General features: G+C 34.7%; 8 protein-coding genes across 8 annotated transcripts; 5 read left to right on the forward strand and 3 right to left on the reverse strand.

Annotated features, from left to right (window-relative positions):
• Positions 1-716: 716 nt before the first annotated feature.
• Positions 717-2,014, forward strand: GCK72_009965 (uncharacterized protein; the record flags this gene model as incomplete). The annotated part of the gene is made up of 6 exons (XM_003105930.2): positions 717-785; positions 1,065-1,206; positions 1,291-1,415; positions 1,462-1,567; positions 1,612-1,784; positions 1,853-2,014. The coding sequence occupies 6 exons, from the start codon at positions 717-719 to the stop codon at positions 2,012-2,014; spliced, it is 777 nt and encodes a 258-aa protein (XP_003105978.2).
• A 1,238-nt stretch (positions 2,015-3,252) lies between these two features.
• On the reverse strand, positions 3,253-4,822 carry GCK72_009966 (uncharacterized protein; the record flags this gene model as incomplete). The annotated part of the gene is made up of 4 exons (XM_003105904.2): positions 3,253-3,406; positions 3,451-4,245; positions 4,489-4,701; positions 4,746-4,822. The coding sequence occupies 4 exons, from the start codon at positions 4,820-4,822 to the stop codon at positions 3,253-3,255; spliced, it is 1,239 nt and encodes a 412-aa protein (XP_003105952.2).
• Positions 4,823-5,307: 485 nt separating this feature from the next.
• Positions 5,308-6,021, reverse strand: GCK72_009967 (uncharacterized protein; the record flags this gene model as incomplete). The annotated part of the gene is made up of 3 exons (XM_053727624.1): positions 5,308-5,497; positions 5,550-5,680; positions 5,899-6,021. 3 exons carry the CDS (start codon positions 6,019-6,021, stop codon positions 5,308-5,310), a joined length of 444 nt encoding a protein of 147 aa, XP_053587201.1.
• A 1,280-nt stretch (positions 6,022-7,301) lies between these two features.
• GCK72_009968 (uncharacterized protein) lies at positions 7,302-7,880 on the forward strand (the record flags this gene model as incomplete). Its single annotated transcript, XM_003105917.2, has 3 exons — positions 7,302-7,331; positions 7,376-7,684; positions 7,809-7,880. 3 exons carry the CDS (start codon positions 7,302-7,304, stop codon positions 7,878-7,880), a joined length of 411 nt encoding a protein of 136 aa, XP_003105965.2.
• Positions 7,881-8,202: 322 nt separating this feature from the next.
• GCK72_009969 (uncharacterized protein) lies at positions 8,203-15,420 on the reverse strand (the record flags this gene model as incomplete). The annotated part of the gene is made up of 23 exons (XM_053727625.1): positions 8,203-8,445; positions 8,640-8,807; positions 8,854-9,016; positions 9,065-9,338; positions 9,387-9,616; positions 9,671-9,923; positions 10,051-10,209; positions 10,256-10,568; positions 10,624-10,956; positions 11,001-11,168; positions 11,217-11,348; positions 11,536-11,671; positions 11,717-11,893; positions 11,945-12,335; positions 12,381-12,666; positions 12,712-12,849; positions 12,896-13,146; positions 13,194-13,437; positions 13,598-13,792; positions 13,840-14,260; positions 14,365-14,477; positions 14,523-14,851; positions 15,288-15,420. 23 exons carry the CDS (start codon positions 15,418-15,420, stop codon positions 8,203-8,205), a joined length of 5,250 nt encoding a protein of 1,749 aa, XP_053587202.1.
• Positions 15,421-21,699: 6,279 nt separating this feature from the next.
• On the forward strand, positions 21,700-23,424 carry GCK72_009970 (uncharacterized protein; the record flags this gene model as incomplete). The annotated part of the gene is made up of 6 exons (XM_003106032.2): positions 21,700-21,756; positions 21,810-21,916; positions 22,405-22,546; positions 22,637-22,740; positions 22,836-23,054; positions 23,271-23,424. The coding sequence occupies 6 exons, from the start codon at positions 21,700-21,702 to the stop codon at positions 23,422-23,424; spliced, it is 783 nt and encodes a 260-aa protein (XP_003106080.2).
• A 289-nt stretch (positions 23,425-23,713) lies between these two features.
• GCK72_009971 (uncharacterized protein) lies at positions 23,714-24,818 on the forward strand (the record flags this gene model as incomplete). The annotated part of the gene is made up of 7 exons (XM_003105998.2): positions 23,714-23,776; positions 23,824-23,900; positions 23,945-24,051; positions 24,099-24,172; positions 24,230-24,336; positions 24,384-24,572; positions 24,626-24,818. The coding sequence occupies 7 exons, from the start codon at positions 23,714-23,716 to the stop codon at positions 24,816-24,818; spliced, it is 810 nt and encodes a 269-aa protein (XP_003106046.2).
• Positions 24,819-25,139: 321 nt separating this feature from the next.
• Positions 25,140-26,845, forward strand: GCK72_009972 (uncharacterized protein; the record flags this gene model as incomplete). Its single annotated transcript, XM_003105979.2, has 6 exons — positions 25,140-25,187; positions 25,860-25,992; positions 26,038-26,121; positions 26,169-26,271; positions 26,318-26,653; positions 26,698-26,845. The coding sequence occupies 6 exons, from the start codon at positions 25,140-25,142 to the stop codon at positions 26,843-26,845; spliced, it is 852 nt and encodes a 283-aa protein (XP_003106027.2).
• Between the last annotated feature and the right edge of the window lie 473 nt (positions 26,846-27,318).

Below are 27,318 nucleotides of genomic sequence, written 5' to 3' on the forward strand. Positions count from 1 at the left end.
GAAATGTTTATATTCAGCAAAACCCCTTTCCAATCGATTGGCAGGATTTGAAATAGAATTATAATCATTCAATGTCATCAAACTTGAAATGGGTTTTGCTGAATATAAACATTTCTTACTCAGTAATTCTGACTTGGATGAATTAAACGGGCAGAAAATGTTATAATTTAATGGAATCACTCGCATGGTGCCCGAGACCCCACAAATTCCGAGGAAAAGATTGCAATCTAGTTCGAATTTCTGCAGACCCAGTTTGCAAATGTGGGGAAATCCCGAATGACCTTTCTTCTTTCGAAAGAAAAGTAAATAAAATGTATTATTGCGTCATATCTGCTTTTTTCTCACTCCTTTTGCCCCCGCAGTAATATAGAATCAGAGAAAAAGAGAAGAAAGAAAGAAAGCGAGCAAAAAATACATGCCGCCAGAGCTTACACCTCTGGTTTAACAAGTTGGCTTCATTTTCAGCTGTCTTTTCTGTTAACATGTGATTTTTCAATTCGCTAAATACTTCAGTCTAAAGTTCCAAGGTCCAAACTGATAAGATGAAAGCACTGCAATAATCTGATTTTGGGTGCAACTTTTTTTTCTCACTGATAAGAGGTTTTCCTGATGACTGTTTCTCATTTTCTTTTTAAGAAGCTTATTTTATAGTCAAGTTAACTTTTTTCTGTGTAATTGATTCTTTTCCCTTTTTAATTTATTCTTTTATCCAGAAAATGGCTCCGTTGCCACGTGTCAAGTGTTACTTCGATGTGGGTTGTCCCAATTCGTGGATCACCGTCCAGGTAAATTTGATTTCTGAAAACTTGTTTTTGATTGAAGCCCAACTTCCAAATTGTGTTTTTCCGGGTTCGTTCGTCAGTTGTCCTTCAGTTCTCATGCTTTTCACGTGAAGAAGAGAAATTTTTCATGAGATTCGGAGAGGGAATAACGAATGTGCCTCTTCTCTTTTTTTGAATGTTTTTCGTGCCCGGAAGTTGAAAGATATTATGTCTAGGCTAAAAAGTGTGATCTGATTCGCAACAAGGGTTTGATATTCAACTACAAAAATTATATTATTTCAGGCACTTACATCACATAGTTCTCTCTTCGAACGAGTTGATTTTGAGCCAGTTTGTGACTTCAAAATAGGAATTCTACACAATGCACAAATCTGGAATCAGCGTAGACAAGTACACAACTCCCGATTGTGGAAGTCCAAAAAAGGTGAATAATCGAAAATGCTGCCTAGAACTATCTTTCTAATTTTTGTCCCAAAGACATTAAATTACCGTTAAGAAGTAGTTTCAGAAGTTCCAGAGAGTGTGGAGAGTGAGGAAACTTTATCTGAATTGGGAATTCTTCAAAAAATCGACGAACGTGGGAAAAAACTGATTGGTTGTGAACGCGTAGAGCCACCAATGGATTGGAGAAATGTGAGCTGAAATTTTGATATGAAACTTTGAAAAATATTTTATTCAGACCTACAAATCAGTGGTGTCTCGTGGCTCTGTTATTCCTCAGTTATTCCTCACTTCAATTCGTGAACGTTACCCGGACCTTTATCAAACAGCAATCCATCATTTGGGTAAACTTTATGTTTTGAACTACCTCACAACCTTAAATGTTCAGGCAATCGTCTTTGGAATCAACGTCTCCCGGTTCATTATGGTTGTCATATGTCAACTGTATCTCGTGAACTTGGGATCCCATTCAAAAATGCTGAAGACATTATTGCACGTCTCTCATCACCAGAAAATCGATCACTCCTTCACAAGAATTGTAAAGAAGCAGTCGACTTCAAAGTGAGTAATTTTCATCCTGTTCATTGAAAACAAAAATTGCGAGATAACACAAATCAACAACTTTTCAGCTCACCGAAGCACCTGGGCTGATATTGACTACCGACGATGGAGATACCATAAAAGTGGATACAATCAACGATATTTTCGATGACAGTATTATGATTTCTAAGCTTTCGAGTATTTCACCAACAACTCGTATCGAACAAAAAATGTCGGCGAACCGACTTTAAACACTATTCTTCTACTTGCTCATTTTTTTTCATATTTCACCTCTTTTTTTCATGTTACTCGCTTCAGTTTAGTTCCTCTTTTTTTTATTACTATTTGTGCCTCTCGGTGATTCTCAACAAATCTATCAAATTGCATGTTTTATCTCCGGTGTTTGTTTCTATTTATCCTTTTTCAACTCGAGTTCTGTCGCATGAATACACATTTTCCAGTTATCTCAGGTTATTATTTAAATTGGTTTTATCAAGCAAAGTACAGACTATAAAGACAATTATTGTTGATACGCATGCAAAGTAGTTGCCCATTGGTTGCAAAGTAGTTGCATGCAAAGTAGTTGCCCATTGGTTATGGGCCTATTCTTGGCAAGCAAAAAACGTTTTTCGCTGCTTTTTTTTCGATTCACGGAACCAGAAAATCAGCTGATTTTTGAACGTTTTCGCTGGTGTTTTTACCGTTCGCTTCGAGACCTGCGGTGTCGAAAAAGGCATGTGCCAGCGAAAAATAGTTTTTCGCTGCTTCTTTCCGATTCACGAGAGAAGGAAATCAGCGAAAAACTATTTTTCGCTGGCACATGCCTTTTTCGACACCGCAGGTCTCGAAGCGAACGGTAAAAACACCAGCGAAAAACGTTTAAAAATCAGCGAAAAACTAATGGGCCTATTCTTGGCAAGCAAAAAACGTTTTTCGCTGCTTTTTTTTCGATTCACGGAACCAGAAAATCAGCGAAAAACTCTTGGTTTTTCGCTGATTTTTAAACGTTTTTCGCTGGTGTTTTTACCGTTCGCTTCGAGACCTGCGGTGTCGAAAAAGGCATGTGCCAGCGAAAAATAGTTTTTCGCTGATTTCCTTTTCTCGTGAATTGGAAAGAAGCAGCGAAAAACTATTTTTCGCTGGCACATGCCTTTTTCGACACCGCAGGTCTCGAAGCGAACGGTAAAAACACCAGCGAAAAACTAAGAGTTTTTCGCTGATTTTCTGGTTCCGTGAATCGAAAAAAAAGCAGCGAAAAACGTTTTTTGCTTGCCAAGAATAGGCCCATAAGAGATTTTCGCTGATTTTCTGGTTCCGTGAATCGAAAAAAAAGCAGCGAAAAACGTTTTTTGCTTGCCAAGAATAGGCCCATTAGAGAGTATTCAGCTGGATCACAAATTACAGATACTCTGATCATAAAAAGAAATATTAATAGTTAAAAAATTGTTGGATATCAGGAAAGTTGGAATAAAGAAGAGTAAACAATACGCTACGGAGGTAATTCGAAATTATGCCAGACGATCATTTTGAATGAGTTTTGATGAATTCGAATTGATGCAAATGTTCCATCGAACTTCACAACATCACGATAGAAACAATCAAGTTCGATGATATCAGATTCTCCGATTAATTGAGAATAGTTTCTGAAATATTCGATTAGATTCAGAACAGATTCGGAATAACTCACCTTTCTCCTCTGCGGAAAATATTTGAATGATTTGAGTAATCGATGAGACTTCTTTCGATTTCTTTCCAAGGAAGAGTCTGTTCCATTTGGTGTAATTGATTATCATACGCTATTCTTCTTTGTTCTTTTATTGCTTGATCTTGTGCCAGTTCGTCTTCATCATCTGATGAATCTGAGTCATCACTTCCTTCTTCTCTTTCTACAGGTACATTTGGAGCTGCTGGATTATAATGGAAAACGGGAAGAACAGGAACAAAATATTGAAGTTGAGATCGGTCGAATACAGAAGATCCAGTGAAATTGACGTGAAGAGTTTTCAAATGGGAATTCGACTCTCCGTTTTTCCACATTTTTACAAAATTAATCAGATCTAAATCACTGATGTTAGCTCCATCGATATAGATATTCTCGCATTTCATGAGAAATAAGTCATTGATATTGATCCAATCATTCTGTCTGATGATCAGATTCTTGATTTCATATAATTTGTAATGTTGATCTCTTCTTCCAACTTTTCCATTCAATGAAAGTGTTTCGTATATTTGACAGTTATCTTGAATGTATTTTGCATCCTCATCAGCCATTTTATCTCCGATTAACTGTAGAGTTTGACAACGTTTGAATTCTGGAATTCCTAAGAGTCCAATCACATTCTTGATTGTATTCACATCAATATCCAATTGACCAATCATTGTAGTTCTGAATATATCAGCAAAATGATCATAGAAACGATAGAGTCCACCGAATAGTGATTTGTCTTCCAGGCATACATTTATTGTCTTTTCACTGATTGCCCTGGAAATAATTATTGTCTTCAAAACTTCTCAACTTTTTTTGGTTGTTTCTGTGTTTTACATCTTGACAAAACTTCTGATCATTTAATAGCAGTTCAGCTAAAATAAAAGTATAAATATATGTAGATTAATATTTTTCTATTGTTGAGCTGGCTTTGAATTAGACAACGGAAATGCTTGTTGTTTTCTGAAGTTTTCAAGTTTCAATTTATATTTTTTTAATCAATTTATATTATAAACTCACGAATAGAAGAACTTGAGACCCTTGATTTCTCCAGTTCTTATCTTTACATCTCTAGGAAATGGTTGATTAAAAATGAATTCTAACTGGTTTTCTGAACGGAAATCCAATCGCATCGATGGGATTTTCGAGAATGAAACAGAGTGTTTGATACATCTCACTCCTGCTTCCTTGATTTTTCCCTCAAGTTTTCGGGAGAGTCGAGATAATTCGAATCTAAACATTTAAAAATTGAAGTGAGAAATAAAATCGAAACTAACAATTCAATTGAATCCATCATTTCGAATATCAATTGTGCAACCGGAACTGGATAGTGATACATTGCACAGAAAAGCATTTTTGTATCTAGTAGGTGGATGGAGTAAAAAGAAAAGAGAGGGGCGAGGAGGGGTTGCGAAGGAGATGTGAATGACCGTAGCAGAGGTCAATGCTAAGAAGAAGAGGGGGCGTTTGGCATATGGAAGAAGGAAGAGAATGCAAATAGAGAGAGAGACAGAGAGAGAGAGAAGAGGTGAACATAGAGGTTGCTTCCATTGTGCAGTGAGGACATGCGTGGCCCTTCTTCAAGGAGAGCAACTGTTTTAAATGATTGCATCGAGAAGTTCTGTAAGGTGCGGTCTTCATTATTGTAATCGTCCACGCTAATTAAGAATATTTCTATGGTTCTAAACATTTCCAAAGTCTTTCGGATTTCATTATTTTTTTCTGACTTTAATTCGTTTTCAATCTTGAGAAAGATATATCCTCTTAAAAATATATATTTAGATGATTAATTATTTCCAAACAGATAAAATACATTTTTTGGGAGTATATCACAGATTATTAAAGCGATGGAATACTGTAATTCGTATAAGTTTTTCCACCCCAAGTAATTCTTTTTCCAGTTGCATATATAGAAGTACAGTCTTCGGAAATACAAAGAGTGAGACTTTCGAATGGATCGATTTGTCTCGAAATTTGAAATAACAGTCCACTTCCACAACAACGATCGAAATCATCACAGAATCCACGTCTGAAAACAAACAAAAATTGAATACAGACCATTAAAATGTTTGAAAACGAACGCTTCTTTTCTGAAATCATCATCCCATGGCCTCATTTCCAATCCACGAGTTATTATTGATTGATCTCTCACTTGAGAACCCCAGAGAAGAAGTTGTTTGAAGTCGAAAACTGATTTCCCACTGGCCCAATTCTAGAATCATTGAATACTTTTATTATTGAATTTGAAGCAGACTTTTATAAATTGATTAATGCCGTCATCAGTGATGTTAATGCAATCAAAACTGATTATCTTCGCTTTCAAATGAACCAGTTGATCGTCAGTAAACGCAGATGTACCTCGGAAACTGAACTGCAAAGCATTCATAATCTGAAATAAAATCAAGTAACTACAGACCATTTTTCAATAACCTGTGGCAAGCTGAGAATTTCCGGAGATAAAATGAATGAATGAGGATCAATATTTACTGGAGATAACGACACATCAATCAGATTCTCTGGAACTTTCTCCAGCCACCAACGGAAATGATCCATCGAATCAGCTCCGATTCGTAAATATTTGCAACAGGGCAAAGACCGAATTATACTTTTTTCGATGGGATAATTCGCCTAACAATAAAATAATTGTTTGAGAATGCCGTATTCATTACCATTTGAACATTGAAACTTCTAATTTCAAATTTAGATTTTCTCATCCATTCCTCAACAAATTTCACCGATTCCTCATAATAATTACATGATTTCAAAATGGAATTTCTCTTCTCCGGTTTCCCTCTCTGATTATATTTAATCCATTGAATTTGAATATCGTTTTCCAATTGAGAAAATACTAATTCAAAGTGATTTCCTGAATTAAAATTCTTGTCAAATTGAACTTGAACCAACACATTATCCTAGAATAAAATAAATTTTCTTTACATTATAAATGGAATATGTAAACTTACGAATTCCTCGGAACTTAAAGAATAATGATTCTTTTTGTTGTCTTTAATCTCGATTTTGTCCACTTTCAATGGTACCTTTTTCACTGTTTCATAGTCTAATTTCGAACAAACCGATAGTTTGACTCTTGATTTGTAATCCAATAATTTGATAACTTCAATCCGACAATCTTCATCCAAAAATGACCATTTTTCGAATCCGCCAATGAAATTAATCAATAAATTAATATCTTTTTTCGTGGCTTTTCTTGTAAGATTGGGCTTTTTTTCTTCGTCAAAATCATCCAGAAGGTCACAAGGAAAATTAAAATCAGTTTGTGTGTTCCCTTCTTTATCTTCGTTTTCCAACATTCTGAAAAAGAAACAAGAAGGTCGGAAACCAAAAAGGGAAAACTGGAAAAAACAAAATGTTAGAAATTAAAAGGAGTATTGCGAAATAAAAGATTAGAAGTTAGGAAATGGATTCAGTTTCAAAAATTGAGGTTGAATAAAAAAAGAACTTGTGAAATGACGAACTGAAACTCGATTTTCAAAAGGTAGACTAAAAGGAAAGAAACAAACTGAAAAGGGAAACATGGAGAGACGTAGAGAAAACTCTTGTTTCGATGGTCAGTGTAAAGCTTTTTGGTTTTCAGATAGAAAAAAAGTAATTATGGAAAGATATTAAATCAAACAGAGCCTCGATTAATGTAAAATTAGGTTTAGTGTACTGTATAAAGTAAACTTTCTCATTCAAATTAATTTCCTTTGAGAAATCTGCAGTTTGAACTTTGGCGTATTCAATTACGTGAACGATTTTGATTTTTATTGAATCTTCATATTCTTGAAATTCTTTCATTCTGAATTCTAACGTACATCCTCAAGACTAATTCAATGATGTGTGGTATCGTAGCACTCGTTCAGGTAATCTCAAGGACTGAATAATATTCAAATCTGAAAATTTACAGTTGTTCATTTCCAGTGTCATTACAATTAATTTAATGATTTTGTGCAAGAAAAAGAAAACAAATCAAGTTTTAAACCAGAATATAAATCCAGAACCAGTTCCAATACCTTATGATTCGAAAACTGAATCAAATAGTGCAATGAGTCCATCGAAAGGAGCTGCAACATCTGCAACTCCTGCTCCAAAAACTACTTCTCTGGCTGTAAAACCAACGTCATTGATGGCTCCAATAGCTCCTCCTCCAGAAGAATCTCAGAATAAAACAATTGAGAAAAAAGGAGAAGTTAGGGAGAAGGAGAAAAAAATGGAGGTAAGTTTAAGTTTCCAAATTTGAAATCTACATAAAACTAAATGAGAATCGCAATGTAGTTTTTCAAATATTTAGTGCAAAATCAAATGAACAACTTTATTGGAAATTAACATCTTTTTTTCAGAAATCTCTCAATTCGGCCTTCAACGACAGATTGAAAGAAGACCAAAGTGCTGGTGTTTCTGAACTTGTATGATGTTTTATTTTGAAATGAAAATGGTTGATTCTAACTTGTTTTGAGGTCGGGAATAATTTGCTGATTTTTCTGTTAGCTGTAGTTTTAAATAATCTTCTTGAGCTGCGTCACATGAAATCTCTTCAATCTGACACATATCTGAACTGGATGAAAACAAAAACTGATTTCAAATTACTTTATAAACAAACAATTCAAATTAAACTATAATAACTAACCGTATTAACAATGAATATTGTTTAAATCTGAGCTAAAGAAATGTTTTTTGAAAGAGAAAGGGAAATTAAAGATGAATAATAGAAAGACATTTCAATAACACCCGTAGCTAATCACATAACGTCCACCAAGTTTTGACATCTTCTAACTGTTTCTCATGTGACATTTGTATCATATCAACACCAGAATACTCAAATGAAGATCTCCGTACTTCTGCATCTGTATCCTCATCTTCTTCAACTTCTTCCAACTCATCGTATGTTCCCATTTGCATTTGTCGAAGAGTTCCTCGCCGTTCTTTTATTTTCTCTGCTCCTCGTTTCACACTTTTCTTCTGTGCTTCAGTTACTATCTGCAATTTCATTCTTCTAACTCAAAAAAACTTTTTAAAACTAGTTTTGGCTAATAATACATTATCTCACAAACATTCATCAAATTGCTAGAAGATTACTGTAGATAAATTATCCAAAGATTACAGTATATTACAACTAGGTTTGCTAGTTAGACGACTCTTTCAGTTTAAGGACTACTCTTCACAAAACCAACCTCAGTGATAGAATTTCCTCTCGACGCCTTCTTTTTTCCACTTCCTTTATCTCCTTGTAATGATTCTTCATCCGGAGATGCTTCTGTTAGAACAACTCCTTTTGTCAATAAGTCTTGTGATTGTGGAAATGCAAATGTTGATCCAATCGAACTCATTTTTCCGAGAGTCTAGAACAATAGACATATTTTTAATCAAAAAATCATTTAAAATTACATTGTTCTGCCTCGCCTTTATATTTTTCAAACAGTTTTCCAGCCACGTTCTGATCGTATGTTTCGCAACTTCTTCTTCAATTATATACTCCAACTCTTCTCGTTGCAATAACTCTTCTAGTTGCAAATTCTTTCGAATATCGACACTTCGATAGGATAACATACTGAAAAATATGAATTGATTGAAATCCAATAAAGCAAACGAGTCTTACTTGAGAACATCATGAAATGAGACATCATCTCCATTATGTAATCTTTCCATTTCATGACACATATGTTTGAATAACAATCCATCATCTTCCCCAGTCACTTCTAATCTTCCTTTTAATAATCTCAATAGAAATTTCACCCTCCGAACTGGAATTGATCGTTTCTGTTCCGTATCCACCATATTCCAGACTAATTGGAAATTTCGAATATCTGCGTAAGAGAGAAGTGCGTCTTCTTCCGATGAATAGAACAATGAAAAGTTCTCCATAATTATAGCTAAAAATGAAAAGAAAAGATATTTGAGTTCAAAAAAATGAAACTAACCGACAAGAAGATTCAACACAATGTAGGTGATGATGAGATAAAACGAGCAGAAATAAACGATTGCTCCCACATAATTACCACAATCAGTTTGCCAATAACTGAGTCCTGGATGCCAATTACAAAATGGTGGAGCTCTCATACAATCATGCATTATATCATTCCAATCTTCTCCAGTTACTGATCGAAATAACACCACTAAAGCCTCCCGTCCATTCCGAAAATTCACATGTCTAAAGAAGAGAATTTTAAAGATAAATTTTGATTGAAAATGAAATAGAACGAACTTTCCAACTGCTTGACCATACTTGACCATTCCGAAGAGAACAACTCCAGCGTTTGCATAAAAAAGAACCAAAAGAAACATTGCAGCAATAATGAAAGATGATCGAACCATTGACATGACAACAGTCAGCATCAACATTTTCAGTGTTGATTTTCGTCCAGCAATGGTGAAAAAACGAAGAATAACAACAAGGTATCCGTACGTATATGTCAGACGTTTCCATTCTTTTATTCCGCCGGCAAAGTATGCAGGTACTGAAATGAATAGGATACCATTTAACTTGAACCAGATTTGTCTTAAATAACTCTGTCATTTATATTTTTGTTCCAAATTGTTCAAATGCAATTCAGGGAAGGAGTTGTGAACAAAAAGAACACTCACATTGAAACAGAAAATGGAAAACAATCCAATTGATTCCGAGAATTGTAATGATAAAATCAATTCGATTCCTCCTTGATTGCCAGAATCCAGAAAGAGTGAATGCAATCATTTTGAGTAAGCATTCCAGAGTGAATAGAATATTACAAAGAGCTGATATTACTGTCAAACTCAATAGAAATGTCTTTCTATCTTGTTCTTCACTGACATTCCATGGAATAACCAAAGTGAATGAATTCAAAACTACGAGCGAGAGCAGCGAATAGTTGTTTGAACCAACGAGATGTCGTCAAATCATAAAGATAACATCGAAGTTTTGCAGATTCCGGTGGTTTCGGAGGCACGTGAAGTGGTTGAGCCATCTTCAGACGAGCTTTCAGATCATGCCAACGACGTTGATCGACTGTTAACAATGCAGTTCCACGATTCTCCGTGTAATTTGCCACGACAACTCCGACGAAAAGAGTTAAACCAATCATACATCCGATGAAAACATAAATATGAATGAACAGAACCGCCCACTGAAAATTCATCGAAATGAGTGATGATATTTTGTTAAAAAGAGACAAAACTCACAGCTCCATGTCTCAAATATAAAATATCTCTGACAACATTCCATCCTTTATAAGAAAGTGTCTCGAAAAGAGCCAACATTGCATTTCCGATATGATCGAAGTTAAAATTTCGGGGATTTGTCCATACACGTGGTACAACAATTGATGGATGCATTGCATTATCATGTTTTCCGTATACTTCCATTCGCGTTACAAATAATTTCACATCATATAATCCAGTACAATTTTCACGAGTTGTTATCATTGGATCATTACAAGATGCCAACTTTCCACCGACCAGTTGAACACCAAAACTTGCGAAAATAAACATGAGAACAACTAGAAGAATTGTTACCTGAAACAGTATAATTATTCATTAAAATCTTCTCAAAATCAAACCAATAGAATCTCTCGAAATCCTCGACATAACTCTACAACAACTCTCCGAATATGTGGAATCAAAGCATAAACTCTCAGAGGTCTTGATGCTCGACAAATCATTAAAAGTTGTGCCCAACTGTTGATTTCAATGTGATTCGGCATCCAGATTACAAATATTAAACTTGTCTGAAATGTTATAACAATTAAGGGAAATGAGAGAATAAAACAACTCACAATGTAAATGAATATCGTCAGTATATCTCCAACATCTGTAACCAATGCTTTCGGAGTGAAGAAGAGTCCATTGGCAATACATTTGACAACTAGCTCGAAACTCATTACGAGGACAAATATGTACTCCGCTATCTGGAAAATAAGCTGTCTATTTCACTTATTGTTCGTTGATTTTGTTTGGTTTTGACAAGTACACATTGCCAACTTTTTTTAGAAATTTAATTTCTGACAGAAATGTCAACTTTTGAAAATCCAAACCTTCTGAAAATACATCGATTCGAGGGATAAAAGTTCAATTCTTTGAATCTAAAAAGCTCACCTGTAGATAGAAATTATTGAAAATGAGATTTTCTCCAGTAGTTGGCCAAGGAGATTCCCACAACATACTGCAACATGAGAGTGTTGTCACCAGTACCATTGCCCAATCCAAATAAGTTATTATCGCCAAAAAATCACTAAAATCAACTGTTATTTCTGTTATTAAAACGTTAAAAACTCACTGAAATTGTTTGTATTTATTTGAATGTTTTCTGTGTTGTCCATCGTTTTGATCATAAGAATGTCGAGAATGAGCAATCATTTGACACATTCGACGGAGTGAGGATTCTCGACCCACAAGAAATAATGGACGATCGAACATCGGATGGTTTTCACGCATTTCTTCTTCGATTCGATTTCTGAAATTATTTTTAATTTGTTGTTATTTCCAGTATCAAAATAATAAAAACCTCGTTATTTCAGCATGAGCTCTCTTCATTTGCAGTGCTTTGAAGTCAATTTCTCCGTGTTTTTCGACTTTTCTTGCTGTATCTTCTGGACGTAAATCTCCATTTTCTTTGAATCCCTCGACCATGTTCTTCCCTTTTAAAGAAGCCAATCCACGTGTTCTTGAACGGGAATTAGCAGATAGAATTCCACTTTTCCCGTGTTTTGATGATGTGTTACTTCTTGTGAAATTGGCTAAATGTTGATTTGATTCAGAGAAAAGAGCACGGTTTCGATTGGATTCAGTTAGCATCGAAGTGAGAATTGTCTTATTGGATAACTGTCCAACATGTCGTATCGTTGTTGTTATTCTTGTTTCTTTCGACGGTCCTTTTCCAGAAAGCATCGAACGGACTGAATAAATGATTAGATTTTAGGACAAATAAATATATTAAATACCTTTTAATCCGATTTCTTGAATTGTATCGTCACTTGTTTCTACAAATTCATCAGCAAACTGTCTTGTGAAGGAATCTCGTATCTTTGGAAGTGGAAACTCAGAAGACACTTTCTTCATCGTTACCATTGTTGGAGCAGTTGGGAATCTATTGAAAATTCGGAGACGCATCGGAAGAGTTGTTTTAATCGTATCCTGTTCTCTTGCTTTCAATTGTTTTACTTTCTTCAATTCTTCGTCCATTTCCAAATTATCAAGAATAACGGCAACAAAAAGAGACAAAACGAACTGTAATTGATGAATTAGCGGAGGAAATTCTAATGGAAATTATACCAAAGTAACTAATAAATGATAAGCAACAAAATAAATGGCGACGAATGGAACTGCCTGTTCATTGCATGCTCGAAGTATTTCTATGACAACATCTGTCCATCCTTCTTGAGTTATTATTTGGAACATTGACATGAATGCCTGAAGTTTCACTGTAATCATTCTTCTCCTTCCAAGTGAAACATACCACTGCAAAGTTTGTAAATTTGTTCAATTTCGGAACATAACAGAATAATTGAAGTGAAATTGCAGATGTGACAATCAGAAGAATTCCAGTGAATATCACTAAACCTCCCAATTTCTTTCCCGGGCCGAAAATTTTATAAACGAAATCTTCAAGCATCGGAGAGGCTTTGATGAGACGAGCGATTCGAAATACTTGAAAATATGTGAAGATATTTGTTTCATAAAGAATCCAAATTGCATTCAAACTCGATCCTAAGTTATGATTTTTAGATGTTTCAAATGGCAGAAAAAGAGCTCACCAATGCAGAGAAGACAATCAAATTTATGTTGTCCACGAGCGATATAAGCCTTCCAACCGAATGCATATATCTTGATGATAACCTCCGTGTTGAATAGAATTGTGAATCCAACTTCCACATAATAATACCAAACTTTTCGAATTTGATCAGATTCGTCGTGATAAAATACAAAAGTTGCATGAAATATTGCATTTGCGAGTATCATTAACTGCATTACCGTTTGAAATGCAGTTGATGTTACTATCTGAAAACAAAAGATGTGTTTGGAATCTTTGGAAAAATGAATCTAATCTCTCTGGTGTCTGTTTCATTATTTTCAAACAGGTTTGTACAATGGACTTTTGCAGAAAACTAAAATAAGTCTGTATCAATCAAAGAAATGAAATTGAACTCGAAATACTTACAGTATGCAGATAAAGTGAGTTGTTTGAATGTGATCTATTGTACTTATCCACTTCAACCAACTTCCATCCGTCTTCATCTTTTTCCAGTTTCTGCGTGTATACATGATCAGAAGTTGCTTCTCTTGTTTGCCACATTTCATTGAATTGCACACGAATTTCAGCAAAAGTTTCAGTGATTACAGCAATGAATACATTCTGAAAATATTCTGGATGAACACATCATAACTAGAGTAATGTCTTACCTTCACCAACCACGCCAAAAAGAAAATGAGAGTGACAAAATAGAAAAAAGCAAGGAATGAAGGTAATGAGTCCAAACAATCATATAATACATAGACCCATCCTTCTTGACTTGCAGCCAAATAGACGGTGAAAAGTGAAGATGCGAAGTCACTGAATTGTCCATAGAATCCCTCTTCTTGTGGTTTCAATTGTAGTCTCATACAGACCATATTCCCCGGACATTCATATCCTCCAGCTCCTTTTTGAGAACACATTGTATCTGGTATTGCGAGATCAGCAATTGTTACATTATTAGGGTCAGTTCCATTCACAACACAATGGTAATTGAGTCTTCCGAACAGCTGAACACCCATTATTGCATACGAAAACACAAAAAACATGAAAAATATTGTAACGTTTTGTATTTGTTGAGATGATCGTCTGTAATATTTCTGTTGATTTCGTATCTACTCTTACTATTTCTATATTTTAAATCATGAATCTAGTTTTTAAATTCTAGATCGGAAACAGAGAAAACAACTCACTTCATAATAGATTTTATCCGGTTTTTTGGAAGTTTGAATCGAACAATCGATCGGATAAATCTCAAAAAGATGAATGGACGTGCAGATCGTAGAGCACCAAGCCATGGATAATACTGGAAACAAATGAGTTTTCAGTGATCTCATTAAGATAAACTCACAACGAAATTCAACGATGGAAACCAGATTGAGCATAGTTCATAAATATGAATAATACATGATAGAATATGATTAATGAGAAGAAAAAACTCGAATTGATACCATCGATCCCGTAAATACGAATTTTGATTATCGAAGAGGCCATTTTGATTTATAGTCACAGCAGCTTCTCCAATGAAAATAAGTGTAACTATGACGTCATTTACCAGAATAATATAATTCAAAGGAGGCCACATTTTGATAGTTTCTGGAGTATGTAGACATAATGATATCATTGATAAAAGGCATGCTGCACGGACCATATCTCGGAGAAAACGTTCGTGGAGAAGTTCTGAAAAAATAATTTCTAAAGTTACAACGAAAACAAGGAAAACAAGTAAAAATATGAATTATTTCATAAAAAGGACCACATAAAAAGTGTGAAACGTTTAGATCATTTTGGCTCTTTTTGCCGCTTCGGTTGGTTTTGCAACGAGAAATTTGGTGTTTCCTCCAATAACCACATACTCATACATACTAACCAATGTTCAATTTAGGATGAAAAAAGTTGAAAAAAGAGAAAAAATGGAAGAGAATGGAGGGAAAAAGGCGCGAATTTCATTTTATTGCTCATAGTCAACTTCCACTTTTTCTTTTTTATTTATTTATTTCCGGTGTACTTTTTGAGGTCAAATAGAGTAAAAAAGAGATGGGAGAAAATCAAGGGTTCTTGGTTTGAAGTTAAACTTATTTTTGTTATCAACTAGAAGATTTCCGAAGTGTCGTACCTGTCGATTTATTGATAATACTCGTTGGCTCAATATTAATCATATCAGTGAAAGCGCCGCCAATCGATTCGCCACGTCTTCGGCTTCTCTCCGATTTCGTTCCATCTATTGACGATTTGCGACGCGTCAGCATTGTCGTCGACAATGCGGCCGCACGGCACGCTGACAGGCCTGAAGAGGATTCAGATTATAGTTAAATATGGGTTAAAAAGGGAAAACAACTTGCAGAATTGTTGGATTGATAGGGAATTATTCTAGAGAAAAGATCAGAAGAGACATGATCCAGAATAATTCGATCCAGATTCAAATATTCTAGTCAATGGAGATAATCTAAAAGTGAATCACAAGAATTTGGCACAAATAGAGTTCAATCTCATGATTGTTTTCAAGAATGTTAGGACATAAAAGTCTGCGAAGAATTGAGAGTAAAAGTATATTCACCCGTCCTAAAATAAGAAAATGTTCATTGAAATAGCCTCGAGGGACTGGTTAAGTTTGATCGTTTTCAAACCGAAAGAACAAGAAAAAAAGGTGAAACGAATGGGAGTTCGTTGGAAAAAAGCTCATGGGAAATGCTTTCACTTTTCACTTTTTCTTTACCTCCCAAAACAATTTCTCAATTGAAATCGAATAAAGTTCTTCTCTTTTTTTTGAAGAAAAGAGGGAAAGAAAAGAGAAATCATCATTCTTCGTTTCTCTTTTTTCAGTACATTCAAAAGTATTTCGGTGGTGCCAGCGGACACCCTAATCTCTTTTACTCGTTTGTGGACCACCGCCCTGTTTTTTCTCTTTTCTTAGTGATTTTATGTAGTGACCAACAACATTTTGCACAGATTTTTCATAACAAAACATTTGTTTTTAGTTTCAGAATGGAAACTTCACTGTTCGATATTCGGGACTGTCGAACGAAGTGTCGTTTGTAGGGTTCAAGAAAAGGAGAATCGAACAAAAACTGTAACTGAAATATGGTCAGAGAAAGAACTCCAGTAGGAGAACGAAATCGAGGAAAGAGAGGACATTATTTGAGTTTTCTGAAGAAACAAACTACAGTAATCCTTTTTTGGTTTTGAATGTTAAAACTTTGAATTTCAGTCTAAAATAAAAAAACACGCTGTTTTCCGAGTGAAACCAAAAAGAGCTGAAATGTAAAAAGAAGAGAATGAAGCTACTAAAAGTGTCGAATTACAATTTCTCACACCACTTCCGTTGCTATTAAACCACCATTAAAACTTTTTTTCGTTTTTTTTTTAAATCAGAATAAAACTGAAAGAAAAAGGAAACGTGAAGGAACGAATGACTACTTGTCTAGATTTCGAAGAAGGGACTGTCAAAAAAAATAATGAAAAAAAGATAATGAATAAGGAAATAAAAGGAAAATTTAAGAGTAAAAGAGGAAAAAGGAAAAACAAACAGAGAGAGGAAGGGACCAACAGGAGGAAAAAAGGAAGAGAAAAAATAAAGAGAGAGAGCTCTACGAGGACTCTAATTGGTGATGCTCATCTGATGAGAGAAGAAGAAAAGAGTCTATCTTCTAGAAGAGACGTCTTCTGAATGAAGAAGAGTTCTACAAGTGTTGACGACGTGTACACACTAACACACGTGTATGCTTCTTCTTTTTGCCTTCGGGCGGTCCTCTTCTTCTTCTTCTTCTTCTTCGTCTTCTACTTCTACAGAGAAGACGACGAAATGCTTAATGAGATGCAAACGATGTGAGGAGAAGAAGGAATCCGAAAAAAAACCGACGAGAAGTTTGTTTAGAGTGTTTTCGAATGGCTTAAGATAATGTGAAGAGAAGGAAATAAGTGTGTTAGGAGAAGGAGAAAAAATGATGTAGGTGCAAATGTACACACTTATTCCCGAACGACTCCGATACTTCTTCTCAACGAATTTCAAATAGAAACAAGATTCTGACAGTAGGGATTTTTGAAATTTTGAACGGGTAGAATATCATTGAATAAAAGTTTTGGATGTTCCTGTCAGAATTGAGCAAACGTTGAGAAGAAGTTGGAATTTTTTAATCGGTATTTTGCTTTTCTCGAATTATTTTTTATGTTTTACCACAAAAATGGTTAAGGCATTAATACGGAGCATTTTCTGACATTACCAGAAGAAAAAACATCAATTTGATTGTTATATCCCGCACAAAGAGTTTAAAATTTATTTTAGCTGGTGCCGGCTGACAGAAAACTCCTGGAACAAGCATAATAGGATGAAAGACTCTGAATTCTAGAACGATATTTGATCTGATTTTACAGAAGTAGTAAAAAAATGTACGAAAAAAAAGAAACTTTCTTCTCTTTCTTGAGAATAAGAATCAGAGATTCAGATGAGATGGACGAGATGAAGAAGAAGAAGGAAAAGAAGAAGGAAAAGAAGAGAAGGGAATCTAATAATCTCATATAGAGAAAATGGAAGGAAAGGCTGAGAAATAGAAGAAAAAGATGAAAAAAGATACATTTTATCGAAATTTATGAGAAAATGTGCATTTGGTAGAAGGGTTGAGAGAATAGTGAATTCTCCAAAAAACTACTAAACGATTGCCATTGAACCCAAAAAGACCAAAACAATGGCAGAAAAAACAAGAAGAAACAGCACCGGATGTCTTCTGAATCTGACGTCTTTTTTCCGTCCGTTCTCTTTTTTCAGCATTTTATCGTCAATTGAAATGATACGAATTAACTAATGCGTCGCCTAAAATAAGAATTTCGAATTGAATATAAAATAGACACGCGAATTGGGTATTTGTTGTTCAGCCTGCTTCCAGAAAATATTATAAGAATTTGAAGATAGAATGACCACAATTTACATATAATTGAAGTAAATTTTGATCTGAAATTTTAAAACTTCACGGGAAGTGATTTTTAATTGTTTCAGTGTATCCGTTCCTGTATATGAACATTCAAAATCCGAGAAGAACGTTTGAGAAAGTGGAGTTTGGTAGTGTTACGGAGTTGTCCGATGACCCCAAATTTATTAAGGGTTTATTGAAAAAATTGTGCTTCATAAATTCGTAACTTTCCGTCAGAACTAACTGACTCTATTTATGACACTCTCAAATTACAGTAAATAGTTCTAATGAGAACTGAAAAAGATCAGCCTTTTCAGTGGATGACTATGAATCTTTTGAACCGAAATAAAGAACAGAAACCGAAATGTTCAGTACTTAGTTGTTTAGTGTTTCTACAAAACAGAACTGCCTGGATTAGAGCTACTTTTAAGTTAAAACTGTTATTAAAAGTAAAATTGAGTCTAACTGGTGGCTTAGATTAGATGCGTATCAGTTCGGAATAGATATTTTTTTGAACGCATCGGGCAGTTGTCGATCCTTTCTACCCACCAAAAAGTATTCGAACCCTGTCTGATCATGCAGAGCAGTACATTTTTGGCATAATCTTTTTTCCAGATAAATTTAAATTATTATAGAAGAAGACAAGGGGACTCACCCAATAATTTAGCAGTTGTTGATGTCATGATGTCAAGTGGAAATTTATTAGAAAGCAATCTGATCTACCGTAATCCTTCGACGTCTCAACTTCTTCATTGAATATCTAAAAAAAAAACAGAAAATGATTAAAGAGAAACTTGGAAAGTTTAGGTTCGTTTTCTGGAAGAAATAGATGAAACAAGTATGTAAAATAGAAACCAATATAGGTGGATGGACAAGTGTAAATTGAATTGTATTTCAATTTCATCTAAATTTTCGGTAGTAGAAAAAGAAGAAGAAGTTGGTATATATTTGTATTGAAAAGAACAGAGAAGTACTCATAGAAAGTAAAAGAAAAATTGAGATAGAATTGAAGGAGAAATGAGTGAATATTGTCCCTTAGGAATACACAAAATATAGAAATAAATCTTAGAAATAACTGAACTTTTTCCCGATTTCTATGAGTTCATCTTACGAGTTCCTCGTCTTATAATAGTTTTAGTTAAACAGAAATCCAGATGTTTTTCAAATTCACTTTTGTTCCCGTCCACATTATTATTTCAACTTAGAGGGTACAATCTTGAGAGATCTTAGTAATTTTTCATCTCAATTTTGAATTTAAGTCTTCTGAACAAACATAAATGTGAAGAAAACGCGAGAATATTGCTTCAAATGACGATGTAAAATTACTGATTCGATCAAGTTTCCTAACGAAATTTGCAAATAAAAAACGAAAACATAAAAAACGAGCCTATATGTATTATATCTGACCAATAATTTGCTTGAATGTTTCCAACGTAAAAACATTTCCAATTGAAAGAATAAAATCACAGACAACTAAAAAACGAAGAGAAATGTTAGCTCTTTTTAACGAGTTATTCGAAATCAATCATCAAAAACTGAGTGACGAGCATAAACTTTTCAAAAAAATAGTCGTTAAATGAAAAGACCCAAAACATACTTTTTGTGTATAGAAAGTTCAAATCATGAAGGTATCAATTGAAATTTAAACAACTAGAAACATTTTATAATTGAATATGATTTGATAGGTCGAAAGGGAAGTTGCTGGACAAAAGTTTATCAAAATATGGTTATTTGAGTGTTACTTTCTTCAAAGTTGGCGTATCGGGCTCAAGTTTTGGGTCAATCTTTATAGACATAATTGTAACATTTTAACAAAAAATTTCAATGAAAAAAACACATTTTCAAAGTTTTACACAAAAATTTCGAACATTTTGAACATTTTAAAATAGAACTATCGCTATTCTGAGCACAGAACACATTAAAAAACGTCATTGCACAAGTAGTTTCAAATTTTTTCTTGTTGAGACTCAGCCTCGACCTTCATTTTTCAATTTATTAACCACTAGTTTAGTTCTGATTTTCATATCAGGCGAGCCGTCAAAGACCGTGATTCAGATAACTGGAGTTATTTTTTCAAGCACCTGGGATACTATGACTGTTTGACGAGACTATATTCTATTGAATTTTTTGTTAAAATATTACAATTGTGTCTATAAAGATCATCCCAAAATTTGAGCTCGATACGCCTATTTTGAAGATAGTTACAGTCAAAAAACCATTATTTGATAAACTTTTGACCAGCACTATAATTAACCTACTGTAAATACTTTTTTCTGATTATAGGGTGGTTTTAATCGAGTCAGACAAACTCACTCAAATAGATATATAATATTCAGATAAAATAAATGAGAAAACGGAAAATAAGGATGAATGTCTGAAATAATCAAATTATGTGTATATCGCATGTTTTTCTCAGAGAAGACGTATATACGTACGTATTTCTCTTGGTATTTCCGAAAACGAATGAATTTCTTATTCTGTGTGAAAATTATCAAATGAAATGGACATTTTATTTCGAAAAAAGTTTTTATTGAAAAGAGTAAAGTATCTAGAACCAGGATGAAAAACGCCGAAGACAATCAAAGTTTTTTTTCATTTTTGAACAAAGAAAAGAAAGTTTAATGAATATGAAATAGGGACCAGAACTAAACCAAAAGTAAATCTGTGTGGAGTGAAAAATGGGGAAAAAGGTCAGAAAAGAACAAAAAACAAAGACAAATAGGCGGCACACATTCCTCTCTTTTCTACTTTTTTACTCCTTTTCCGTCATAAGAGTCATAACTCATAACGGCAAAGAAAGAAGAAAAAGTTTGTCGAAGCGTATGCCTTTTTAGAGAAAAAGACGAAGACGTTTGAAGGAGAATGTCAAAAATGTTCGCATTATTGTTTTCTTTTTGTTTTTTTTTAAGTATTTTCCGTCCTTGTGGCAAGTCAGTTGTCACTCAAAAATATGAAATAGGAAATGGATATGAGTAGTATTCAACATACTTTTTACTTTACTTTTTACATATATTTTACTAAAAAAGAATTGTTTTCAAGGATGATTCGTGGCATTTTATAGACATGGATAAGAATATGGTATTTCGACGGTGAGTAATACTATTTTAGGACTTAATTTCAAAGATAAACTATTGTAATTAACATCTCTCTTGACACAAAGTTCCACAAATCACTTGGAAAACTGAAAATCTTCCATGAGAAGTCGTGATGTCCTGACAATACAATTAATTCCTGACACTGGTATCTAAATTGCGAGAACCATTGGTTCTGACAAAATATATAATTGAAAACTAAAGACTATGACAGATTGTTAAAACGTAGTAGGTACAGTAACCTTTGTTGACAAATCTGTTATATTTTTACTCTTCGAATAAATAGTTTCGGATCAACTTTATTTATGATTACGTGAGAATGATCATTTATATATTAAAAAAAGATCACCATGACATATTTACTATTGTCATGTTTCACTACCATTCTGAGTTATACTAACACATTTCATAATTTGAAAAACCGCTCTTTTCTCTGGAAAACTTGCTTGCGCACTTCTCGTGTGCTGGCGTACTACTTGAAATTTCGCGATTATTTCTTGCGAGAGTCTTCGCTGCTTCGCATCGATTTTCTATGAAAATACTTATTCTTCTCACGTTTTTACCCAGTTTTTTACTGGCAAATATTGAAGTGAGCATATCTGACTTTCACCCTATAACAGTTTCTTTCAACTTTTCTTTTAGGACGGCGGTTGGACGACGGAAGAAAAGGATGTTGTACCACAGAAAGAAAAGTGCAATATTGAGAGACATGATGCCAAAGAGTTGACACAGAAGGAATTTTTGAAACGGTAAGAATTTCATTTTGCTAACGCATTCTGTAAGAATATTCTCGTCAAGTTAACACAATCAATTCATAAACTTATTTTAAGAGCGTTTTTACCATACTTGCAAACCGGGCCGAAACGGGCCGACACGGGCCGGCGCGTAACTCGCGTCAAACTCAATATTATGAGCTGAAATATATACCAAAATGTAGATCTCGACGAGTTCTATGTCCGTGACCTAGTACGGGCCGGATGGTTATTCGTTAATATGCCGCGGGCCGGGCTAGAATGGCTTTTTTGGCCATTTTCGCGTTTTTTGTCACTTTTTCCCGGCCCGCGGCACAATAACAAATAGTCATCCGGCCCGTAGTAGGTCATGGAGATAGAACTCGTCGAGATCTACATTTTGGTATATTTTTCAGCTCGTAAAACTCAGTTTGAAGCGAGTTACGCGCCGGCCCGTGTCGGCCCGTTTCGGCCCGGTTTGCAAGTATGGTTTTTACTGCTTACAGGTACGCATACTCCGAGCCGGTCATCATCTACAATGTGGAAAATGAAGAGTTCAAGAAGCTTACCGAAAAGCAAGAGATGTTATCTACATGGCACGATGTCGATGTGACGTTGAACTCGGCTAATACCTACAGTTATACAAGGGTGAGTTACTACAGACTAGCACACAACTTCTCGAGAGAACTGTTGCGAATAAGAATAATTATAAGTTCAAAGAGAGAATCAAAATTATAGGTTCCAACAACTTTCGGAAATTACATTGAAGAAAAAATGAAACCTCAAAATTTGGAAATGCTGGGCAACGAAACTCTCTATCTCTTCGGCGACATCGACCAAAAGTTAGTTGCAAGTCTTATGAAGTTTTATATTCTCACACTTACAAATCTACATTTGCCTTCTATGTTTTTTTATAAAAATATTTTGATTATTTCAGAACATGGAAGCCGCTACTTGAAAAATATAATCAACCAGAATGGCAACTTCCTGGTCACTCTGCTGCGCTGTCGTTTGGAATCGCTGGTGCTGGTACTGGAGTTCCATTTCATTTTCATGGTCCAGGATTTGCTGAAGTGATCCATGGATCGAAACGGTGGTTCTTATACCCCTACGAGGAAAGACCCAATTGGAATCCAGATAAAACTACATTGGAGTGGTTAGTTTTTGATTTATCAATCCAGAGATTGCATTCCGAAAATAACATTTTTCAAATACCTTGAACGGAGGTGAGAACTCGAAACAAATTATGTTTCAAAATTCTTCGAATGAATAACCAAAAACGAAAAAAATATTCGCCTTCTCTTCTATGTGAACACAAATGTTCTGCTACGAACATCTTCTCAGTGCAGTAATTGGTTAAATTCTTGTTCAGGTATACCTACGACTATCCAAAGTTATCCCGCGAAGAACTTCCTCTGGAATGTGAGATGAAACCTGGAGAACTGATATATTTTCCTGACAAGTGGTGGCATGCAACTTTGAATATTCAATCATCTGTTTTTATCAGCACCTTTTTGAGCCCCTAATTAATTTTCTAGTGTTTATTAGATAGATTGTCGAGCAACTGATTTCTGCCTCGAAAAAAAAATATTTTCATCTTTTTCATCTTTTGTTATTTTTTTTTTGTTGAATGATACATTTACTGGTATCAAGAATCGATGTGATTTTACTTTGAATATGTGTATAAAAATGCTTTTAATTTCAAAATAATTGTGTTGGCGACTTGTTTAAGGTCAAATAACGTCCATTGCGAATACCTTATTATTTGAAAAAAAGTTTTGCCATTATCAAATCCATGTTTTCAGCCAGTTCGAAATGGCGACTCGACGGAGAATTGGAGTTGCAGCAATTCAAAAAAAGCAGGAAACTGCCAATAAGGTTAGTATCTTTTCCAATTTTTTCAGTAATTATTGAAGTGGTTACAGTTTGCTGCAAAAGGAGATCAAATGGCTGGAGAACAACTGGTGCAATTCTCGCAACAACTGGATCAGCTTTCTGCTGGGTAAGATAAAAATGAATTTTGGAAATAATTTTGAAAACTTTCAGACTTGAAATGTTTGCTCAGAAGCATCGTGATGAAATTAAAAAGAATTCACAATTTCGTCGCTATTTTCAAGAAATGTGTTCAAGTGTAGGAGTTGACCCATTAGCTTGTAGGTTTTCAGTTTCGCTTTTTCAATTATTATGTAGTTGATTGCAGCGAGCAAAGGATTTTGGGCGAAAGCTTTGGGATTCGGTGATTTCTATTATGAACTCGGAATTCAGATTGTCGAGGTAAGCATATATGACTCATATCCGGCTCATATATGGCTCAACTCAACTATTTTCCAGATTTGTCTATCTACAACTCATATTAATGGGGGTATCATGACAGTTGAAGAAATTCGTAATCGATTGATGAGAACACGTTCCAGAACTCGTAAAGACACAATCTCGACGTATGAGTTTGAAACATTGTGGATAGGAAATTACTCAAAGTTTTCAGCGATGATATTCTACGAGCCGTTGACAAGTTGAAAGTACTTGGCAACGGATTTGAGTTGGTTCCACTAGGCGGTGGTCGTTTTTTGGTGCAATCTGTTCCTGGGGAATTGAGCATGGATCACTCGAGAGTACTTCAACTTGCCGAAGATGCCGCTTATGTTACAAAAGAGTTAATTATAGATAAATTGAGGTTAGCGTTGTTTTAATTATTCGAAAAAAAAATCACATTTAAAAAATTTTCAGGTGGGATGAGCCTCGTGCAACCTCGGCATTGGAACATTTAGTGAAAGAAGGTTTAGCATGGACCGATGAACAAGCATCTGATACGACACAGTATTGGTTCCCATCACTTTTCCTTCAGCAATATTGTCATTCATCCTCGAGCACTTCTGTTTCTGAGTCATTGCATAGCATGAGTTTCAGCAACTATCAGTGATTATGATTACCAAAAATTGAATTAGCATTGTATGATCGATCCAACTTTTCCAACCAAAAAATACATTTCTATTTACTATTTCTTCCGCACTTGCCAACAAACACTCCCTTTTCAGAAGCTTCTAGTAGATTTCGGTTTTGACTCCCGTAGATGTAAATAATTTAATAATATTCTTTGAACATTTTTTTAATCACCAAAAAATAAATATTTTTATAAAAACTGTATATGTTATTTTGCTCTTTTATTAATTATCTGTGATTATGTCTCAGGGTACATACTTGATCATAAAAAATCTTTTCTATAAGTCGAATTTCAGTCAAGATGGCTTCGTTCAAAGTTAAACCAGAACACTCGGGACCGCCCGAATTGGTTAGTCGCATGCTTCAACAGTTTTAACCAGAGTTGCAACGTGCCGGGCCCAAATCAGAATTTCTCCGGCCCGGATTTTCAGTACTAAAAAAAATTCAAATTTTATTTCGAAATTTTCCCGATTTTTTTGGAAAGAATTTTAAAGGGGGACAACTACTCCTAAACTTAGGATTTTTGATATGAATCGATTCAGAAAGCCAGGAAAAATATAATTTCTTTTGGTGTCATGTCTGAAAATGCGTCTAAAGCGATTTATGAGACCTCAAAATGCCAAAAATCTATGCTAGTCATGCACTTTTTTAGTACATTTGAATAGAAATTCTCCTTGTCGTACACGTGAAAGCAATATTTTCAAAAATGCTCAAGAAAAAAATTCGAAAAATGAACATTTATGAATGCATTTCACGTTCAGACGAGGAGAATTTCTATTGAAATGTACTGAAAAAATGACGACGGGGAGCGATTTTTGGAATTTTGAGGTCTCATAACTCGCTTAAAACTGATTTTTTGATATTCTTGAGAAAAAATTTGGAAAATTTTCAGACAAAAAAATTATTGAAAAAAAAAATTCTAGAGAAAAAAATTCAAAAATTCAAATCTGGCCCGGCCCGATCCGGGCCGGGCCGGAATTTTGCAAGTATGGTTTTAACAATATGACTTGTACATTTTCAGTATTACAATGAAACAGAAGCTGCTAAATATGCATCTAATTCTCACATCACTGCTATTCAACATGAAATGGCTGAACGAGCTCTGGAATTGCTAGCTCTTCCTGAGGATAAAACATGTTTTCTGTTAGATATTGGTGAGTTGGAAATTCTGAAATCTTCTTTTAAATTTAACAATTCAGGATGCGGAACAGGAATGAGTTCTGAAGTTATTCTTGATGCAGGTCATATGTTTGTGGGAGTCGACGTTTCGAGGCCTATGCTTGGTAATGCATTATTCGGAAAACTAAGTATTCATAAGTCCATTTAACAGAAATCGCACGACAGGACGAAGATCTAGAAACTGGGGATTTCGTTCATCAAGATATGGGTCTTGGAATGCCATTCAGACCAGGAAGTTTTGATGGAGCTATCAGGTATGAGACAACTGAAAACATTTATTCCCTGAATTCATTCTTACAGCATCTCAGCAGTCCAGTGGCTGTGTCATGCAAATTCTTCAAATGAGAATCCACGCAAACGTCTTCTGTTTTTCTTTCAATCACTTTATGGTTGTCTTGGACGTGGATCTCGAGCTGTTTTTCAGTTTTATCCTGAAAATGATGAGCAATGTGATCTAATTATGGGTCAAGCTCATAAAGCAGGATTCAACGGCGGACTTGTTGTAGATTTTCCGGAAGCAGCGAAAAGGAAGAAAGTGTATTTAGTGTTGATGACTGGAGGAGTTGTCCAATTACCTCAAGCATTGACTGAAGATGGAGGAGAAGGAAGAACTCAAATTGATAATGCTGGAAGACGGTGAGAGTTTCTGATGCAATCGATACTATTCAGCAAAATTTCAGATTTGTCTGGAATTCTCGCAAACAAGAAAAAGTGGTGAAAGGCTCAAAAGCATGGATTGAAGCTAAGAGACAACGTCAAATCAAACAAGGTCGTGATGTCAGACATGAATCAAAATACTCTGGAAGAAAGAGAAAGACCAAGTTTTAATTTTTTCAGAAATTTTATTGTTTTTTTTTTCTGTTACCTTATTGTTCTGTTGATTTTCCATTAAATAAATTGTTCTATCGGTAGATCTATTGGAAATGTTTGATAGACTTTTCACCAAAAGTGCTTCAAAATCAATTTTGTTTTCTTGGACTTTTTCATTAGGCAATCTGACCAGGAATTTTGAACAAACTTTTCCAAATTTAGCACCTTTTCATAGAAAAAACGTTTATTAATAATAAATCGGAGATGAACATTTAAATATGTGATATCTTAAATCAAGTGGAGCATATAAAGGGGGTGTTTCCTGAGTTGGGTGGGGTGTTTTCCGTAATTTTTATAAGGGGAAAGAGCACAAATAAAATAGAGATTATTGTTATGAGAAAAGAAAAAAACATGATTTGGGAATTCCAAAATGAGATCCATTTTTGAATAGACCTGATGACGAGTTTTTGGGGGAAAGGAAGTGACAAGAT

This window comes from Caenorhabditis remanei, chromosome III (genome assembly GCF_010183535.1).
Source record: "Caenorhabditis remanei strain PX506 chromosome III, whole genome shotgun sequence".
Taxonomy (NCBI): domain Eukaryota; kingdom Metazoa; phylum Nematoda; class Chromadorea; order Rhabditida; family Rhabditidae; genus Caenorhabditis; species Caenorhabditis remanei.